At 34.5% G+C, this 15,000-nt stretch overlaps 1 protein-coding gene across 2 annotated transcripts in view; it reads left to right on the top strand.

Moving 5' to 3' along the window:
• The window catches only part of LOC137652232 (sodium- and chloride-dependent GABA transporter 1-like), a 483,785-nt gene that overhangs the window by 181,215 nt on the left and 287,570 nt on the right, over window positions 1-15,000 (top strand). For both annotated transcript variants that reach the window (XM_068385472.1, XM_068385471.1), the window contains one exon: window positions 11,575-12,353. In XM_068385472.1, coding sequence (XP_068241573.1) covers window positions 12,062-12,353 — 292 coding nt within the window. In that variant the 5' untranslated portion in view covers window positions 11,575-12,061. The remainder of the gene's footprint in view (window positions 1-11,574; window positions 12,354-15,000) is intronic.

Here is a 15,000-nt window from a genome sequence, read left to right as displayed (position 1 = left end):
ATTACGACTAACATATCTATGAGAACGATATACAAAACAAATAGAGGCTGATCTGTCTACTGTATCAGAAATGTAAACGACGGTCGCGCAGATAAACGAAGTATTTCGAACAAATAGGAATTGTGTCATCCAATCTTCCCCTATCTTATCAAACTCGTTCCATGTTTGTTTACAAGCGACATGCAGGTATTAAGTTTGTATGAGCAATGAAGTTAGAATAAGAGAGATATATGTAATCAAATTGTGAAAAAATTCCTCTCTGATGATTTGCCGGGCTGGAGTTCGAGCACCGCTCATGCTCGATAGTCTCTTGTGGTGTCTGCAACCTCACCATTTTTGTGGGGTAAGGAAGTGTGTGTGTTTGGGGGAGCCTATAGGTCTAGCTGCTGAGTCGTCAACAGCCATTGCCTGGCCCTTCCTGTCCCAAGCTTGGATGGAGAGCGGGCTTGGGCGCTGATCGTATGTATATGTGGACAGTTTCTAGGGCATTGTCCTGCTAGTTACGACATTGTCGCTGTCCCTAGCCTCTGCCATTCATGAGCGGAATTTAAACCTTTAAACCAATAAGCAAATAATGGTAGGAAAAAAAATATTACGTGAATGGGGAAATATACTATTTCAACGAGAGAGAGAGAGAGAGAGAGAGAGAGAGAGAGAGAGAGAGAGAGAGAGAGAGAGAGAGAGAGAGAGAGAGCACTACGCAAGTAATTTAGGAAGGAAACTTAAAATTATATATTACGTAAATGGGGTAACCACCACACAGACGAGAGAGAGAGAGAGAGAGAGAGAGAGAGAGAGAGAGAGATCCAGTATCCAGTGGAATCTCATTCACAGACGATACATCGTTGAGAAATTCGCCTGATGATGAAACACGACACCGAATTCTGGCATGGAGACACTCTTATTTCATCTGCTGTCCGGCTGACAGTTGGGGAGACTCTTATGGGTACAGCAGGTGTGGAGAGACACTTGAAGCATTAAGGCTCGTACCCAACTACCCAGTTTCGGCCACATATTCCATGGCTTAAAAGGTTATGGGAAAAGTTTGAAAAATTGCTGATATTAATCATGAGTCAAAAATTTTGAATTTTCTTTCACTTAAAGGACTTTATTGAGTTAGAAACATTGTTCTTAAAAAAAAAAAAAAAAAAAAAAAAAAAGAAGGAAAGGAAAAAATGAAAAAAAAAAAAAAGAATAAGAGGCAATAACGACAGAAGTAAAAATGATGGAGGTACAGATGGAAACAAATAAACTAAATAAACGTTGGTACCTAGGCGTAAACAGGGAGTAATTACTTGAACGGTGATTGGTATGGAGTACTTAATCTTAATCAATCTAATCCTTGAAGTCAGTTTCATTACGCTCATGATACAGGCAGTTTCAAATTGAACAAATTACCTAATAAATTGACCTAACAAACACAAAATTCAATCCTTGTAGCACAATACGTAAGCAAATACAATTATAAACGATTTTTCTAACACTTGTGTGTTTGTTATTTCATAAAGCTAAATTACCATTAAATGTTCTTGGTGTAATTTTAACGATCCTTTTAAAAGAACACTTGTATAAATTCAATTAAAAACATGGCACTAATTTGCACATATTTAGCGAAAACAATTTAACATGCGAACATAATTACCAATTACTTAATCATTTATAATTTCTAAAGTATTTATTCACTTAAAATAGGCAGAATCAAGTGTTGAGTTACTTATGATCTCACTTCAGTTGTGCATTGCTTACCGCCCTTCACTTACGTTGTTAGAGCAAGATTGTAGCCAGCAATTACCTAATGTCTTCTTCAGACACTTTCTCGGGTTCTTTTTTTATTTCTCTCTCTCTCTCTCTCTCTCTCTCTCTCTCTCTCTCTCTCTCTCTCTCTCTCTCTCTCTCTCTCTCTTCCCTTCATTTAATATGCAACACTTGTGTTCTTATTCCAGTTTCATTTTGTATCTCTCTCTCTCTCTCTCTCTCTCTCTCTCTCTCTCTCTCTCTCTCTCTCTCTCTCTCTCTCTCTCTCTCTAAATATATATATATATATATATATATATATATATATATATATATATATATATATGTATATGATACCCAGCCACATGCACAAAAACAAACAAACACACCTTAATATACAAACATGTTTGTTCTTAGATTCCTTGTTCTAACTTATAATGAGTTCTAATATCTCTCTCTCTCTCTCTCTCTCTCTCTCTCTCTCTCTCTCTCTCTCTCTCTCTCTCTCTCTAAACAAACACACATCATTTTTTATCCTCTACAGTCATCACAGCGTCCCTTTCCACTAGGTTATCATCTCTCACATACTCCACCTCCTCCTCCTCTTCAGTCGGTTCAAAAGCATTTTAACATCACATAGAGAAGTGAAAAGAAGAGAGTGATGATGATGCTTCAAGGATAAATACATAAAAACATCGTTCCGTCTCTCCACACTGCTCAGCATCCAGCACCTGCAGATCATCGTCATCATCATCATCATCAACACTGTTAGCGTCTTCATCCCCCATAATTTGTTCCTTTCAAGACATCTGTTATTCCTCAACACTTCTTACAACGGTGCATTTAAAACCCATTTCATTTAATAATATTATAATAAAGGAGAGATGATATTAACCTATTTCACAGAATTTTCTATAAGGGGATATGGTTACTTAGCAGCAGTATAATCTTTATAATGAAATATCCCCATATGATAATGTATCTTTATGTCAATACGATTAGAACGTAATTGGGTCTTCTTTCATATACTGTAAAGATCAAAATTCTTTACTGAACATGGACACACAAATACACACGTATGTACGAAAGAATTATTATATAGTGACCCCAAAATCGGCGCTTTGTCTGAATGGCACAGTTCTCGGCACACGTCAGCTAGGTCCGTTGGTTGCTTCCAATCTCCCACTAATTACTTCTACCATCCATAAACGGGTACAATGATCTGCTGTGATCAAAATACTGCATATGACTAAAAACCTTATCGTTAAAGATTTACTGTGAAACCGAGAGAGAGAGAGAGAGAGAGAGAGAGAGAGAGAGAGAGAGAGAGAGAGAGAGAGAGATTATCTTACCGTGAGGAAAAGATGAAAGGAGGAAAAACAAGCAGGAAATGCAAATGAATGTTTACAGTGACCATCATTTCAAAACCCATTGTCTTGATATAAGAAATGACATCATTGCCTCAACTATCACATTTATCCGCAATCTTCATTTTAAAGACAAGAAAATCCTAAACGCGCTAGAAATAAAGAAGCAAAATCATGAGAACAAGAAAAAGAAGATGAATCACTATGGACTAACCCCGTAGTACATAGCAGCTGGTTCCTAAGTGCGGGTGTTAAAGGCGGAGGGGAACAACGTAATATTTACAGACGTGCTATCTATCAATTGGTACGAATTATATGACGAACGACGGAACAAGTTTCGACTTAATCGTAGCTGGAATAATCAAATCAATTCAATGTATTTGACAGAGAAGCAGTTGTAGAGTTATAAGGATACGTTCTTTGAATACGTCAAAAAAGGATACGTTCTTTAAAAACGTCAAAAGTTATAAGGATACGTTCCTTAAAACCGTCAAAATTTATAAGGAAACGTTCTTTGAAAACGTCAATTGTCCTTCCCCCCTGAATGCTGATCCCTTGCCTCTCCCATATCCATGGTAGATAGGGTTCCATTGACATTGATCTATGAGCCTACATTATATACCGAAGCAATGACGCAATCGGTTACATGCAACTCTCCTCCTTGTTCAGGGATCATAAGTTCAAGGTGGATGCAAATGACCTCATTAATTTCTTCTTTATTTATTATAGTTGGATGACTTACACTATACAAAGTTCATTATGGAGGCTATGAGAAAATAATTCACACCTGATATCCTTCTTCTTCCCCACCGTTATCCCTACATTAAGGGGTCGGTTGCCTGATGCACCTTCTCCAATAGCTTCTATCAAAGGTCTCTTCCACCAAACCTCTTCTCCATATCATCCTTCGCCATCTAATTTTCTGCCTCCCTCTTGATCTTCTCCCCTTTACAGGTTCCTCCCAAGCCCTCCTCAATCACTCACCACCATCCATCCTTAACACATGCCCACATCATCTCAGTTGTGACATTCTTATCATCTCTGTAATCTTCACTACACCTGCCATTCTTATTATTTCATCATTTTCCAATCTATCAAACACTGATATTCCAGTAATCCACCTTAGCATTCTCACTTCTGTTATCTCAAGCTTTACTTCCTCTTTTCGTCTTAAAGCCCAAGTTTCTGATCCATACATCAACACTGGTCTTATTACTGTGCTATAGATCTTGACTTTTACCTTGATTGCTATTTTCATATCACCTACCATTCCTGCTATCTCCCTCCACTTTCCCCATGCTGCTTTTATCCTATTCTCAACTTCATCTTCACATCCTCCATCCTGATTTATAGTAAATCCCAAGTACCTAAATTGTTCTACCCGTTTTATAACTGCTCCTCTACTTTCATGTATGGCTATCCTGTCCCTACCTTCCTTACTGCTAAGCAGGGCTCCAGCCTTATCCACTTTCACCTTCAAACCATCACTTTCCAAAGTCTCTTGCCATTCTACCATCACTTTCGGTAATTCTTCCTCATTCTCAGCAGTAATCACCAAATCATCTGCACACAGCAACTCACACAACACTTCATTTCTGATCCCTTCACTTAACACATCCAAGACCACCACAAATAAAAACGTACTTAATGCTTACTCTTGGTGTAATCCAACACTAACATCAAAGATGTCTGATTCTCCAACAGCTGTTTTTCCTTGTTCTGTTTTTACATTATCTCTACCAATCTAACCAATTTCTCCGGAACTTTCCTCTTCCTCAAGCACCAGAAAATCACTTCTCTTGGTATTCTATCATAAGCCTTCACACCTGATATCCTACAGTATAACCCGACTGTATAGGGTACGACAAATTGAAAAGTACAGTTTCTTTTCCAATCGTATGTAGCTCGCTATTGCCTACAAGGTATTTTGGCAAGAGAACTATGATTCTTTACATGTATACCCATTTATTTACATTGTTTTCATTGCAGAAGGTCGGTGCTTGCAGACTGCAACTTAAATTAGATCTCGGGATAAATATACGCCGATGTAGGAATTAGCCTGTCTGTTTATATCTTGCTACTGCTGTCTTTTTCTAAGACCTCGCAACCCAATTTGTTATGCTAGAATAATGTTTGAAATTAAAAGTCTGATCAGGTTTCTGTAAAGTTATTTCAAAGTGCGAATTCTGGATCTGCAGGTGCGAGACACGCGTTAGGAATCAAACTCTTTTCATGCTTTCGATTTGAAATTTACGAATAAAAAAAAATAAACCTTTTCAAAACCATAACCCAATTTCACCTTTATGCGGGGCACCATATACACTAGGAAAATAGGATTTCTAAAATTGAAGTCATTATCACCTACGGAGTCCAAAATACATTCAGTTTAAAGTTTACTCATGAGCGGCAGAGGCAAGGGGCAGGACAATATCCTAGAGGCCGACCGGCGTTCACTCCCTCTCAACCTAGGCTGGGACCAGGGAAGGCCAGGAAATGGCTGCTGAGGACTCGATTCCTACTAGAAACTAATGAGGTCAGGCGTAGCTCGAATTCACGACTAACAGATTGCGAGTAGGGATATTTCGAATAGACTATCGCAACCCTAACATCTCCCTCTATGATTATTTCAATTATTTTCTCAATTTTAAAACACTCCGGAAAGCTGTTGACTTTTTCACATTATCAACGTATTTTCTAATACATTTTTCGTGATCTACCGAAAACCAAACGTCTTATCACCCTCTTAAAAGTTGTCTTTTATTAAGCTCTCAAGTAAATCTAAATCTACCAATTGACGCAAATGGCCTCGGTTAGATTTCGGATATATATATATATATATATATATATATATATATATATATATATATATATATATATATATATCTTGGGTTTGTCGTTTGAGGCTTTTTCAAAGGTTGGCTCCGATGTTTTTCTATCAAAAACCAGTTACGCGTTACATCTTACCACGTTGTTGCTGATCGAGTCAAGAACTCAACATACTCATTTACTATTTGTTAAAATCTTTACAAGTTTTTTTCAGATAACTTCTCACTTTTGCATTCCACGAAGATGGTTCTTATTTTGTCAAACCCTCTGCTTTTTAGCTAAAGATTATGAATGCATTGATCCAGTGTTAAAATTTGCCGTAAAAATGGTAAAAATCCTGGATAAATGTTGCCAGGCATTTATCGTTCTAAAAACAGATATATTGACGTAAAGTAGTGATATTACGGTCACCAACCCGTACAAAATAATAACAAAGTAGGGAAAAAATTACGGTCGCCTGTATTTTACTGAAATACAGCTTGTTTCCAATTAAAATTACGGTTGTTTTTCTAACAATGTGTATAAAAACTAATGTTCAACAAAGTAAAGTTTCTGCTCGTGTCTAAGAAATACCATAAAAATAACCATGCAGACTATTTCTAACAAACTATTAAAAAACAAAAACAAAATTAAATACTCGATATAAAAATATCGTAGTGGCAGAAAAATATTCTATTAAAAAAAAATTTAAAAAACATCGAAGTATTCACTATCAAAATTATTCAACACTTTGTCATTATTAGCAGTAGATAAGCTACAACCCTAGTTGGAAAAGCAGATTGCTATAAGCCCAAGGGTTCCAACAGGAAAAATAGCCCAGTGAAGAAAGGAAATAGAAAACTTATATAATAAGGTTAGTGAGAAAATTCACATGAATCAATGGGTAAAACAATAATATGGGAGTCTCTGAACCTTTTATATTAATGACCTGGTATTGTATCCCACAGGGAATAAGTGCATTTGATGCGTAAGATCATACCAATCTTTCATATCAACACAGGTCAACATAATTTACATTTATAGATCCAATAAATCCTTTAAACCATCAAGATAAAAAGTATACAAACAAAAATTTAATATCTTCATCAAAGTTTTTTAAATAAACCAAAGCAAAAAAACTTTGACAAGAGCTTTTTCATAGTTTTCTTTTTTATTCCTTTTCGATAACTCGCATATCTCTATTCTTTTACTTCCTATCCTGTTTCACTTCCTTTCAGTCATCAGGTCTCTCTCTCTCTCTCTCTCTCTCTCTCTCTCTCTCTCTCTCTCTCTCATCGTGGATCTCAGTCGAGGGGTAATTGTTCTAACAGGATGAAAGCCATTATCTCATCCATTGGCATCAGGAGCGAGCGAAATCACACACTTCTTTAAGGTTCAAAATCCCTAGCATACGGATGCTCTTCTCGTCCCTAAGCACTCTACGTCTAAAGTCCTGCAAGTCGATTTCTTTTCTTGTCAATAATAAGCATTTCAGAAAGATTTCTTCTTCCTTATTTTATTTTTCTTAAAGTGTAGAAATCATTCAAAATAGAACATTCAACTTGTGTTTAAATACACGCATTTATGCAATCATCTCTTCTACCTCCCTTCTGCTTGTTTCACGTATTTATTCACCTATCTTTCCTATCTCCCATTTGCTTCTAAAATACTTTTACCAAATTCCTTACCGGTTCATCTTTTTTTACCCTCCTTTTGTATAACTTCATCGAGGCAGTTCTCTTTTTAAACTTCTTCAGTCTCTCATACTTTTAACATCCCCTCCTCAGTATCTCTACTAGTCTTAAAATTAATTCAATCACCTGCTCTCAACTTCAATTACCAGCTTCTCCTGTACAATTCTCTCTTTCCTAAGTCTTGCACCACTTCCTCACTCTCAAACTCCCAGCTCTTATCACACTCCTTCCCCAATCTCATACTCATTCTCAAAATCCTCTCTCCATATCTCACTCCCTACTCCTTCTCATACCACTTCCCCAATCTCACGGCCCTTGCCTCTTCTCTAACTCTTTCTCACACTCCTTCTTCATTCAAACTCCATCCTCAAACACTATTTTTAATTGTTCCACTTTTCCTCATTCTAATACTCATTGCTCTTATGCTCCTCCCTCGTCACTAAGTCCCTGATTCTCATACACTGCTCTTTTTCACACGTTTTACACAAGAATTAATATTAATTTTTCTAAGTGATCATACCTAAACATGGGAAATGTTGTGTAAACATTATTGTTTAAAACTATTTTACTTTAATAAAATCCTTTTCTTCCTGAACAATCTTTCATAAGGTATCATTTCTAAACAGAATACTTCTTTTATTTTCCAAACTGGTATATACCACGATCTTTTAACATAATGATGAAAGAAAATATATACATATACTGTATGTGTATATGTGTCTGTATTTATATTAAATTATCTACAATCAATACTACCCAAAATCCTGCAAGTAATAATAAGAAGAAAGACTATAAAGTATTATTATTATCATTATTATTGAGCAAATACAGGAAACATCTATTATAACAAGGTCCCGCATAACAGAACAAAGCATCTTTAAATGACAAAAGTAAAGAATTTAGTTACATTACCAGCGAAATTGATAAAATAAAAACAATAAATAGTAACCGCCAGAAATAAAAAACACAAAAATAAACAAATAAACGAGTTAATACAAATGAAGCATTGTCTTCAAGATAGTTTCTCCTTGTTAAAGCTCTCAATGTCTCCGAAGCATCATCCATGAAGATCTTCCCTGATATCCAACACTCGCTCTAACATTTAACACCTTCCGCAATGCAACCAATGTGAAATAAAAAAAAAAAATAAAAAGTAAAAAAAAAAAACGATGGAGGCGAAGGCAATAGTGTCCTACACTTGTTCTTGCCAGCAGTATGTAATGAGGCACAGACTAATTACTTGCAGATGGTTCGTTTTTTTTTTGTTTTCTTATCTTCCTACTAGACTAGGTATGATAATTTGTTTCTTTGTACATGTACACCAGGTGTTCCTCTTTCATTTCCTTGATAAAATCTATTTCCATATTTTCTTACGACAATTTCTAAATTGCTGCTTGTAACTGGTCACTCATTCGTTGATACTTAATGATAAGATAGACTTATAATATCTGGTGATCGTATATATATATATATATATATATATATATATATATATATATATAATATATATTTACATATATATATATATATATGTATATATATATATATATGTATATATATATATATGTATATATATACATATCTATATATATATATATATATATATATATATATACAGTATACATCCTGTCACAGCAACCACTCGGAAACGATAATCTCCCACAAATTGCCCAAACTGCCGTGTGGTATTTATGAAAGGGGGATGGAATGGAAAGGGTTGAATTTGTGTGTGTATGCATATCCATCTAAATATTTAACCTAATTTTTGACGGATCGCGTAAACTAGTGTGTATGTGTGTATATATATGTGTATGTATATATATATATATATATATATATATATATATATATACAGTATATAAGCATTCCTGGCAAAAAAAAAAAACGCTAAAACAGCCGATTAACGTAAATAAATAAAAATAACCAGAAGATCTACCCAAGCTATATCACTGAAAAGTTAATCTCCCTCTCAAACCCAAACATAATTTTTTCGAATTATGTATAAAGATCACTGGGGAGGAAATTTTTTATGTCTATAACACCAACATAATGAATGAAGCTTCTAATCATGTTTCCTAGTTACTAGGTAACTATAAAACATGTTAATTAAAAAGATAAGGAAAACCACAAATTAAAAATAAACGCCATGGTTTCTTTCTCTATCTATCATCTCCAATTATTTATTGCTACAAATAATTTTTTTTTTATTCTATTAAGCCTAGGTAATATACTATAACAGCATAATTACTTAATAACTCAATATCCCGTATTGATATAACTATTTATTTTCCTTTTTTTGGGGGGGTTATCCCTTTTAACAATTAAATAATTTAAATTAAATCAACCGTTAGCATTCTCTTACACAGTTAATCAGATATAGAAACAAAGGCTCGGTAAGTGTCTTTGACATTTATAACACAAGATAATGCATAATCAATCAATAGAAAATTTTAATGAGTGATTGTTCAGTGAATGCAAGTCTTAATGATTATATCTTTCGTATGAATGAAATCTAGACACATCTCATGTATCCAAATGCATACGTATGTGTAAATGCATATATGAATCATAGTCTCAATGTTATACTCTAGATTAATAAGAAGCACTTGTTTTAAATCTAAAAGATCTTTACTATAAAACGCATCTCTCTCTCTCTCTCTCTCTCTCTCTCTCTCTCTCTCTCTCTCTCTCTCTCTCACACACACACACACATACAATATACACATACAGTATATGTACACAATAAATATGTACATATATCTAATTAATTTACACATACAAATATACACACACACACACATATATATATATATATATATTATATATATATATATATATATATATATTATATATATATATATATATATATATATATATATATATATATATATATTGAAAATAAATCTCTGAACAATACGACAATAAGAATGGTGAAATAAAATGTATACTGCAACTCAACATTCACAGCAATTTGTATTAAAGTTAATCTGCAAACAAAAATACTTTGCTTTGAAAATACTTAATTCTGTTAGCAAAATGTTCTTAGACGATGACTCGCTGCAAAAACTTTCGTCTAATACACACACACATACACACACACACACACACATATATATATATATATATATATATATATATATATATATACATGGGTGCTTCGTATTGATATATAGGTACGTATGAGCAATAGAGAAGACTTCTGAACATATTTGACCAGTACCAGTAAACTCTAAACATATTAAAAAAGTACCAGTAAACGCTAAACATATTCAACTAGTACCAGGAACCTCTAAAAATATCAAAAACTACCAGTAAACTAAACATATTCGACAAATACCAGTAAACTCTAAACATATTGAAAAAGTACCAGTAAACTAAACATATTCGACCAATACCAGTAAACTCTAAACATAATCAACAAGTACCAGTAATCTAAACATTCAACCAATACCAGCAAACTCTAAATATATTCAAAAAGCATCAGTAAACGCTAAACATATTCAACCAGTACCAGGAACCTCTAAACAGATGAAAAAAAGTACCAGTAAACTAAACATATTCGACCAATACCAGTAAACTCCAAACATATTCAACAAGTACCAGTAAACAAAACATATTCGACCAATACTAGTAAACTCTAAACATATTCAAAAAGTACCAGTAATCGCTAAACATATTCGACCAATACTAGTAAACTCTAAACATATTAAAAAAGTACCAGTAAACGCTAAACATATTCGACCAATACTAGTAAACTCTAAACATATTAAAAAAGTACCAGTAAACGCTAAACATATTCGACCTATACCAGTAAACTCTAAAAATATTCAACAAGTGCCAGTAAACTAAACATATTCAACCAATACCAGTAAACTCTAAAAAGGACTATAATTCAATCCATATATTTTTTTTCAAATGTTATTCCTTTATGTGTTCGAAGGCATATTTTAATGTTCCTTTTCTTTTCGTTTCAGAATCGAGTGAAGACAAAGCACCTCATCAAGAAAGAACAGCCATTCGCTTCACTCCAGAAATCCTTCGTTTGCACATCAACATTGGATCACAACGCGGATGATTTGAAAATCTGAGCAAGATCGAATCTGCAGATTGTTCAGCCTTCTCCTGTCCCTTAAAATACATCATAAACCAAACACAGTTATATCTACTGATGACAAATAATCAAAACTAAAGTATAAAATCCTTTTCGAAAAAATAAATCTTCAACTTAGTATTGTATTACATAGGCCTAAGCCGGATAGCCCCTTAAGGAAAAATTCTACCTCGCCAATAATAAACACATCACAATACCTTTGTATAGTCGTAGCCTAGGCCAATAGGTGGCCCTGCCTAGTAATCCTTCTAATATTCCTGTGACTTCCTGAAGGACTTTCGCCCAATCGCTATTCCTTAAACACCACCATAACTACAGACGAAGAGACCTCTCAACCTCCACTAATCAATATGGAAGGAGACGAGAAGAACAAGACCAAAGCAGCAGGAGGCGGTGACGGAGGAGGAGGAGGTGGAGGCGGCGGTGGCGGAGGCGGTGGCATGGAGATGACCCAGTACGGCCTCAACGGGACGTCACCTCAAACGCCCAACGACGCCGCTCAAATCGCCGACCTCGACGATGAAACGGCTCTCAGGGGAACCTGGACCAATCACTTGGACTTCCTCCTGTCGCTCGTCGGTAACGCCATCGGAATCGGGAACGTCTGGAGGTTCCCCTATCTCTGCTACAAGAATGGTGGAGGTAAGTTGGCAGACATTCATCCTTTTTGTACTGACCTCTTACATAGAATGAGGTTTGGTAATTCTCTGTATGTCTGTATTTGCTAAAAGAATGGTGGAGGTGAATTCGTAAACAATTATCCCTTTCGAGTTACTGATCTTTTAAGTGGAATATCTGGTAATTCTCTGTATGTGTGTATTTGGCACAAGAATGGTGGAGTGACAAACAATTATCCTTTTTGAGTAACTGATCTCATAAATAGAATGTGTGGCAATTCTCTGTATGTCTGTATTTGCTAAAATAATGCATAGAGGTGACTTCGTAAACACTTATCCTTTTCGAGTTACTGATCGCTTAAATGATGTGCAGTCATCTTCTGTATTATGTTTCCATGTCTACTGAAAGAAGTGCATCCTATCAAGAACTAAACTCGGCCATAATGCATAAAGATAAAATCTGTGGTAACATTGCAGAACTACCTAAATATCTGGCCATTTTGCAAAAGGAGCATGGTTTGACAATCTACAAAATCACCAGTATTATCGGTGGTCAGTTTACGAGGGTGAATAAAATATAAAAGGTGGTGAACGTAAAATGAAATACGTTTATTAATTCTTAGAAAAAATATCAAAGCTTATAAAAGTATTTAGTATTTATTCAATCTTTGAAAATCCATCAAAGCTTAAAAAGTATTTAGCAAGTAGATAGTTGAAAGAAAGGCAATTGAATAATAAAAGGATGTGAATGTAAAATACACTAAATAAAATATATTAGGAAATACCTTAAACCTTGAAATTTATGTTTATTGAACCTACAGAAAAAGATATTACATCCATAACCTGTAGTCTGCCTATCTGTCATGTGTGTGTTTGTGTGTCAGATTTGTTAGCGCAAGAAGCACCCCATTTGCAGTTGTTGTTGCATAAATCATAGTATATTAAACACTTGCAGAATCTGGTTATGAATGACTTTAGTTCAAGAGCATTTAGCCAATCACTGACCTTGACCGTGGATTTCTGAATAGTTACTCCCCGCAGGTTTATTTCCCTCTTCAAAAGTTCAAACTTGCAGCAAATGTTTTTATGTTGAACGGGCTGATATAAGAATTTTTATAGTTATATATGAAATATCTGTTTTTACGTTGTTACTGTTTTTAAAATATTCTATTACAAGTGTTCATTATTTCTCATATCGTTTGTTTATTGCCTTCGGGCTTATAGCATCTTGCTTTTCCAACTATTGTTGTAGATTAGCTAGAAATAATAATAATAATAATAACAATAATAATAATAATAATTATAATAATAATAATAATAACTACATCATCTATCGAAAGTAATTTTTCCTACCAATCAAGTAAATTGGTTGCCAGTGTACACCCGTTTAAGTTGGCCGTGCTTTGTACCAAGCTTGTAAGTGCCATTGTCCAATGCTTGAAAAACAACGGCCTTTTGACATTAGGAACTGTACGTCCTCTGTCAACTTATGGCGCAGGAACAATCAGTGTCTCCTACGTGGGCTGCTCTGAATCTCCTCAGAATTATGGATAGATCTTTTAGCTTGTTTCTGTTGTTCTATGTTGGACTCCCATCACTATTATCCGATTCAAACACAATTACACTTTTTCTATAGTATGTCTACTACCTATTATCATTTATTCACCTTCCTTTTAACTACTTATTTAACTTTTTTTTTTACACGTTTCTTGCTTTTTGAGACTGTTTAATAAACTAACCAATGATAAGACTATTGATTTTGTAAATTGTTTAAAACTTTCTTACTTTTGCAGAATGCCAAGATATTTAGAGAAATTTGCAATGTGATCACAGATTTTGATCTGCACAATGGCCTAGCAATTTTCAAAAAGACCGTAACATATATACATACGTTTGCAATCTAATCATGCGTGCAAGACTGCGTTTACATGTGAGCTAAAACCGAATACCCTAGGTGAGAATTTAGAGCAAAATCAACTAAAAAAATTGAACTCGCTAAGAAAAACAAAAACCGAATACGGTCTGAATTTTAACGAAACATTGCACATAATCATTAAATTTCTTTTTTTTTTTTTTTTAGAATTTGGAGCATCGTAAAAGAATTTATGACGGTTCAACTAAAAAAATTGAACTCACAAAGAACAACAAAAACGAATATGATCTGAATTTTAACGAAACATGACCATAATACTCGAATCTCTCTCTCTCTCTCTCTCTCTCTCTCTCTCTCTCTCTCTCTCTCTCTCTCTTTTTAACTAGGGCATCGTAATTAAAGAATTTAACGATTCTTACTAAGATACCGGTTCCTTGAACAATATGCCATCAAAGAAATGTTTATTAAAAAAGGTTAACCGCGCTAAAGACTGATTGTCTGTGACCAATCTTGAAAGATTAATTCCTACGATAGCGCGATCTGTCAGAACAGTGTAACATCTAACGTAAGAAATTAAGTTCAGAACGAGTAATGATTACGAAAGGAAGCAATGTCCTTGCTTCCTTTTTGTTACCCATTAGCTTTAATTAAAAAATAGAATTGGGGTAATATCGGGACTTGAACTCCATATAATAATATAAACATATCTGAGGTCAAAATTCAGAAATGCATTTTTAAAATTTCTTTCCATTCTAAGAGAGGACAAGGAAGTGAAGAAGAAATTGCTTCTCACGCATAA

This window comes from Palaemon carinicauda, chromosome 13 (assembly GCF_036898095.1).
Source record: "Palaemon carinicauda isolate YSFRI2023 chromosome 13, ASM3689809v2, whole genome shotgun sequence".
Taxonomy (NCBI): domain Eukaryota; kingdom Metazoa; phylum Arthropoda; class Malacostraca; order Decapoda; family Palaemonidae; genus Palaemon; species Palaemon carinicauda.
This window is presented reverse-complemented; position numbering and strand designations above follow the sequence as displayed.